This window comes from Pollachius pollachius (genome assembly GCF_949987615.1).
Source record: "Pollachius pollachius genome assembly, chromosome: 4".
NCBI lineage: Eukaryota > Metazoa > Chordata > Actinopteri > Gadiformes > Gadidae > Pollachius > Pollachius pollachius.
Genome location: NC_136937.1, coordinates 6,478,863 through 6,486,362, shown reverse-complemented (window position 1 = coordinate 6,486,362; position 7,500 = coordinate 6,478,863). Strand labels below are relative to the sequence as shown.

The following is a 7,500-nucleotide window of genomic DNA, read 5'->3' as shown; positions in this document are numbered from 1 at the left end:
CACACATACACACTCACAAACTGTTCAAGGACAATAGGGGTTCTGGGTTTAAATTCCAATTAAAAATGATGAAAAAGAGATCCCAAAACAAGATGACCCTTTACCCCTAATGACCTGTCTCTGCAATGTCTAACCGCTACCTGCTCCTTAATGGTCTGTTTCTGTACTGTTTAACCCCTACCTGCTCCTTAATGACCTGTCTCGGTACTGTATAACCCCTACCTGCTCTTTAAGGACCTGTGTCTGTACTGTCTAACCCATACCTGCTCCTTTAGGACATAAGGTCACTCTAAGTGGCTTTGGATAAAATTGTCTCCTAAATGAAAAGTGTTGAAGGAGAAGCTAAGGAGAATTTGATGGTTTGCGAATGGGACATAATCACAACATCTGATAATAGATCAGTTGAAGTGATGTCACTCATGGGTTCTCAGTCTCTGAACCAGAACCAGACCGGGACTTCCTGACACACCCAGCCCCGCGACATGGTTGTGTTCCAACCGTCGGCTGATTCATATATGACGGCTCCATAAAAGTCATCCTGTTTGTGTGACGGGCCTAATGAGCTGAGCTCTCGTTAGGGTTTAAGAGCCCGCAGGAATTTATGGGGGCCGAGGAAAAAGTAACTTCTCCTCAATTACCGACACTTTCCCACGAGGCTCCGAGCGCCAACGCACTGCGTACTGACAGATTCATACTGAGAGCCAGTGAGCCAGTCTGTTATTGATTGTAGGATCGATATTGAATCAAAAGACATGTGATTGGATTCAAGGCCTTTTTCAGCCCTTGAGGACTTCATGACTTGTTTAAGAGACTTCTCCATGTTGGATTTAGTTGGATTTAGTTTCTCTGTTTTGGAGTCCAGCTCATTTGGAACAACGGTCTGACTGCACGTACGATCATGACATGTCGGAAAGGAGGGGAAAGAAACTGGGACACGAGGAGAGATTGGGACGGATGGCTTTGAGTCGTCACTAGTTCAGAAAATCGACTTGAGGCTGATTTCAGGTTTTTCAGATAATTTTTCCGTTTTGAGGCGAGACTCTTAAGCCTGTGAGTCACGCTAATGTTGCTAAATGTGGCGTAAAGAGCTAACGCTAGCGCTAGGTTTTCCTGGTGCGGTTGGTTGTATCCTGTGTCAGAGGAATGACGGCTCATTTGTTCCTGTCAGGCCCAGAGTCCTCGTCTATCAACCACTCGACACCCACAGAGACACGGACACATTACCACCAGTGGAAAAACCAGGGCAGCACATTCAGCTGTTAGCCTTACACAGCTAGCTCTTTGATGCTAGCTCAGTATGTAGGCTAGTGTCTTCGGTGACCCTGGGAGGGAACAGGTGTTGTTTAGGGCTTAGATGACACTATAGTAGACTTGCTTTCTCTCTGACAGGGCTTAGAAGACACTATAGGGGGACTAGCTCTCTCTCTCTCTCTCTCTCTCTCTAAGAGCGCTAAGAGGACACTTTAGCATGTAGCTTCAATGTTAGACATAGGCGACAGAAGGTTTATCCACCAAACCGTATTCTGTGTCGAGACGTTCAACAGACCCAGATGCTCAACGTGATTTCAGTTTGCTGCTCTCAGTGTCTTTAAAGTATTAAGGAGATTGAGGAGATTTCAGGGAGAAGATTTCAGGGTGGTGATTGAGGATGTGAGAATGTTTGGTTTCAGTTCTGGTTTGTCTTCTGGAAACAGATGTGTTGGTGTTTTAGAACTCTGACCCCCCTCATGAACCACGCCGTGCTCCCAGACCCCGGGAGGCAAAACAAACGGTGAAATGCTTTGAGGCGTCTTGTGTTCAGGCGAGCTAAGCCAGCTAAGCTAGAACCTTCTGCATCCAAACTCAACCTCCACCACCACCCAAACCTCTTCATGATGATGCTGTCTCTTGTCCCTTGGGAACAGAACAGAACCTCCTCTCCTCGGGGAACCCCCTATCCCAGCAGGACCACTCTCCTCCTTCTCCCTCTTTCCCCCCTCTCCTCTACTCCCCTCCCCTCTCCTCCCTCTCCTCTCCTCCTCTCTCCTCTCCTCCCCTCTCCTCTCCTCCTCTCTCCTCTCCTCCCCTCTCCTCTCCTCCTCTCTCCCCTCCTCTCCTCTCCTCTATTCTCCTCTCCTCCTCTCCTTCTCTCTCCTCTCCTGTCCTCCTCTCTCTCCTCTCCTCCTCCCCTCCCTCCCTCAGTGCTGGGTTGGAAAACTAAACGCTGCGGTTCTTTCGTGGATTCCTCCCCACTGCTCCCTAACCATCAGTTAGCATCGGCCAGGACGCTGCGGCGGTGTCTTCATCACCGCATCACTGCCTCAGTCTTCATCTTCATCGACGCCTCAGTCTTCATCACCGCCTCAGTCTTCATCACCGGTCTCAGTCTTCATATTCATCAACGCCTCAATCTTCATCTTCATCACTGCCTCAATCTTCATCTTCATCACCTCAGTCTTCATCACAGTCTTCCTCATCGCTCCCAGCTAGCCACCGCTAACCGAACTCTGGCTAGCAAGGGCTCTGGCCTGGAGGCTCTGACACGCTTTTACTTTGAAAAGCGCAGTCGTCGTCCTGCACTTCCTCCTTTAAAGGCGACAGACTCTCACTTCAGACACGAGATGAACCGACTGTTTATTTGGTCTTCTCGGAATTGAGCTTTCCATCACACACACACACGCACACACACGCACACTCCCATTCACACGTACACACAGATACACACACACACACACTGACACACTCTCAAACATTCACACAAATATACACAAGCACACACACACATACACACACACATACACACACACACACACACACACACACAGACACACACTCCCATTACACACAAACAGGCTAAAAAATACACATACTCGCACACGCACACACTCACACACACACACACAAACACACACACGCACACACACACACACACACACACACACACGCACACACACACACACACACACACACAAACACAGAGGTATACACATGCAAATTCACACTACTGCTAACAAACACACACACCCTGACACCAGCATACACACATGAACACACAAATATCGTCCCAAACATACACACATACACACACACACACGCACACACACACACTACCAGAGTCTGTACAGCAGATGTTGAGGGCTCGGTGCCAGGTTATTTGAGACTGTAAATATTTGAGCGAGTAAATATTTGAGAGTGTAGAAGAATATGATGAAGATGGCCGTGGATAATGAGGATAAATCGGCCGGTGTCACAGACGTTTACTCTGATGTTCTGGAGCCACCAGACCCCACCTCAGACCAGGAGAACACACTAACTAATACTACAGTCCTAGAGGAACACCTTCAACCTCCTACTGGGGTTAATCCAGAGTGCCTTCTCTTAACCCGTGGACTTCTTGTTGGTTATTCGCAGAGCATCTGTGGATACACAGATACTGAGCGTGGTTGATGCGTGCATGTGTGTTTTTTTATACGGAACTAGAGGTTGGGTGTGTGTGTGTGTGTGTGTGTTTGTGCGTGCATGTGTGTGTTTATTAGGAACTAGTAAAGTACTACTATACTACTCCACCTCTGTGTGGAGCCCAGCGGGTGTAGCCATGAACAGAAGCCCTCTGGTCTCCTGAGACTGGTTCATACTGGTTCACGGTCGGCGGCCCACCACCTGTGAGACCACATCCCCCCCGACACTTATTGAAGATCTGAACCCCCCACACGTCCCTCTGACGGTCTGCGGCCCCCCCACGTGTGGAGCAGACGCAGGGCCCTGCTGGGCCTCCGGGCCCCACGGGAGAGCTCTCTCTCTGGGGGTCCGGGCCGGGACCGCCCTGCTCTGGGGACGGGGAGGAGGCCGGCACCATGTGGTCCCCAGGCCTGTGGAGCAGAGCTCTGTTTGCGTCTGCTACCAGCCTGTCTCTCTCTCTATCATCAGCCTGTCTCTCTCTCTATCATCAGCCTCTCTCTCTCTCTATCTACTAGTCTGTCTCTCTCTATCGTCCTCTCGTCCTCTTGTCGTGTGTATTGTGTTTACTTGTATGTGTGTGTGTGTGTGTGTGTGTGGGTGTGTGTGTGCGCGTGTGTGTGTGTGTGTGTGTGTGTGTGTGTGTGTGTGTGTGTGTGCGTGTGTGTGTGTGTGTTACTATAATTGTGTGTGTGTGTGTGTGTATGTGTGTGGGAGTGTCTCTGTTAAAGTAATTCTCTGTGTGTTTGTGTGTGTGTGTGTGTGTGTGTGTGTGTGTGTGTGTCTGTGTTACTATAATTATGCATGTGTGTGTGTGTGTGCGTGAGCGATGCCATGCGTCCTCTCAGTGTGTAGGTGGGGGACACACTGCGGTCCCCTGTGTGTCGTGGGGGCTCCGGCCCCCCGGGGCCGCGTGGGGGTCAGTCCTCCGCCACACAATGAGGTGCTTTATGGGTAATCTGCTGATCATCCCTCAGCCTGGAGACGGAGGAGATGTCATATGTCCCGCGTCTGACCGCCTGCTTCTTCCCCCAGATCCAGAATGTGGACGCCTGTCTCAGCTTCCTGGACGCCAGAGGAGTGAACGTACAGGGCCTCTCTGCCGAAGGTAAGGACCCCCCTAACCCCTCACACACGCTCTGGGGAGCCGGGCGTGTGGTGACCCTACAGGTCCTCACGAGCCACTCTCTCTCTCTCTCTCTATCCACCAGTCTGTCTCTCTGTCTCTACCAGCCTGTCTCTTTCTCGATCATCAGCCTGTCTCTCTCTCTATCATCAGCCTGTCTCTCTCTATCATTAGCCTGTCTCTCTCTCTATCTACCAGCCTGTCTCCCTGTCTCTACCAGCCTGTCTCTCTCTATCATCTGCCTTTCTCTCTCTCTATCTACCAGTCTGTCTCGCTCTCTATCCTGAGCCTGTCTCTCTCTCTGTCATCAGTCTGTCTCTCTCTCCTTCAGCCAGTCTAGTCCTGTAGTCCTCTTGTCCAGTGCTCATTCAGATTCTTCATTTGTTTTATTACTAAAACTAGTGAAGGACGCACGTGAGCTTCTATGAATAGATCTGTCTCACGGGCATCGAGAGCGACAGGAAGAGGGGCAGAGGATAGTCCAATTAAAAAATTTCTCGGGGGGGAACTCCCGTTGCCGCGGCGACCCATGGCATTCAGCCCCGCGGCGGTGAGGGGCGTCGTACCGTCGACGCTCATCACTGCCCCCCCCCCCGACCCGGCCAGCTGTCAGGTCGTCTGCCCCAGGAGGAGTGCCGAGGGGGTCAACTTTAAAACAGGACCCCTCCCCCCCCCCCCCCCCCTAATGGGCCTGGCGTCACCTTGACCCTTAACCCTGACCAGCGACGGGAATAGCTTGAGAACCCAGCACACATACACACACACAGGCACAAACACACGCATGCATGCACGCACACACACACACACACACACACACACACACACACACACACACATAAAAACACATATAAACACACACAAATACACACACAAACACAAATACACACACGCACAAACACACACATAGGAACTCACACACACACACACACACACACACACACACACACACACACACACACACACACCTCTAAGCAGCTCAGTGACTGTGTGCTGGAGGAATGAGGAAGAGACTGTAAATATCCCAGTAGGGTACTGTGGAAAGACCCTTCAGCATGTCTCACTGTCTGTCTCTATCTTACTGTCTGTCTCTATCTTACTGTCTGTGTCTTACCGTCTGTGTCTCTATCTTACTGTCTGTCTCTATCTTACTGACTGTGTCTTACCGTCTGTGTCTCCATCTTACTGTCTGTCTCTATCTTCCTGACTGTGTCTTACTGTCTGTGACTCTGTCTTAAACTGTGTGTGTGTTTGTGTGTTTGTGTGTGTGTGTGTGTACATGTGTGTGTTTATCAGAACCAATGAGTTGTGTGTGTTTGTTTCTGGCGTGGTGCCTGGGTGAGAGCATGTGTGTGTGCTTATCAGGAACTAGAGGTTGTGTTTGTGTGTGCGTGCGTGCATGCGTGTTCATCAGGAGCTAGAGGCTGGGTGTGTTTGACGTGTTTGCAGGTAGCAGCTTCCTTTTCCAGGAAGCCCCCCCCCGTTGCTATGCCCCCCCACCTTGTCGTTAGGTGGAAAACAATAAATATGACGTGGACTTGATCCATAATGGAATAAGACGCGTCCTTCCAAGGACAGACTGACGGATGCTGTAGCACCTCCCCCTGATCTTCATCCTCACCATGCTGCTGTGAGGAAGAGGAGCAGGCACTCCCTAAAGGGGAGGTTGAGAGGGGAAGGGGGGGGGGGAGGGGGGGAGGAGAAGGAGGAGGAGGGTTAGGAATCAGAACCAGGATCTATTTAGTTGTGACTTCAGTCAATTCAAGCCCAGTGTATTTCTCTGTCTCTCTCGCTCTCTCTCTCTCTCTCTCTCTCTCTCTCTCTCTCTTTCTCCCTGTATATCTGTATCCCTCTCTTTCTTTCTCTTTAGGAACACGGTGTGAGTGAGTGATGGGTTGACTGGGCATTGATGGGTGTTTGATTGATTGATTTTGGTGTTGATTGATTGTTGATTGGTGTAATGATTGACGGATGGGATTGATTGATGGGTTATTGATTGATTGGTTATTGATTGATTGGTTAATGAGTGGTTTTGATTTATTGGGTTTTGCTTTATTGGGTATTGATTGATCCTGTGTTGATGGGTTAGTAATTGATAGGGTATTGATTGGATATTGATTGGTCATTGATGTGTCCTGCTCCCCAGAGATCCGTAATGGGAACCTGAAGAGCATCCTGGGCTTGTTCTTCATCCTGTCACGCTACAAGCAGCAGCAGCAGCAGCAGCAGCAGTACTACCAGTCGCTGGTTGAGCTCAGCCAGCAGAGCCCCGCCCCCTCCCAGGGCCACGCCCACCCCGCAGGCCCCGCCTCGCAGGCCAATACAACGGAGATGCAGTCCAGGTGAGCCCGGCCCGCGGCCCAGAATGCCGTGCGGCAGTGCGTGTGTGTTGCTGCGGCGTTCCGCTGTGGGAACCGACCAATGGGGGCATCTCTGTTTAGTCATGTGACTTACAAAGTCATGTGACTGCTTAACGGTAGCAAATGTGAAGGTGTGGAGCCAACCAATGTTTGGATGTTATGCCACCGGGCACTAGAAAGATTATTAACTATAATAATTTAAGAAGAATAATGGCCAACCCCTAGAATAACATTAGGTATCCACAGATACACTGTAAATACCTAATAATGATCATGTGAATGGTTAGTGTTTAGTTGTGGTCAGTGTCCAGGGGAAGAGAGAGACACAGAGAGAGACGCACACACAGAGGCAGAGAGAGACAGAGAGAGGAAGAGAGACGCTGCATGTCGATTGAAATAGACTAAAGGCCTGACATGCCACACATACTCACCACACAGATCAGCTTACTGCACCACTGTGTGTGTGTTTGTGTGTGTGTGTGTGTGTTTGTGTGTGTGTGTGTGTGTCTGTGTCTGTGTGTGTGTCTGTGTGTCTGTGCATGTGTGTATGTGTGTGTGTGTGTCGTCAGCACTAGATTCATC

General features: G+C 50.2%; 1 protein-coding gene across 1 annotated transcript in view; it reads left to right on the top strand.

Annotated features, from left to right (window-relative positions):
- The window catches only part of LOC307075267 (neuron navigator 3-like), an 83,623-nt gene that overhangs the window by 23,866 nt on the left and 52,257 nt on the right, over positions 1 to 7,500 (top strand). Inside the window, 2 exon segments of the mRNA XM_079735808.1 lie at positions 4,471 to 4,543; positions 6,705 to 6,900. Of these exon segments, the coding sequence (XP_079591934.1) occupies positions 4,471 to 4,543; positions 6,705 to 6,900 (269 nt within the window).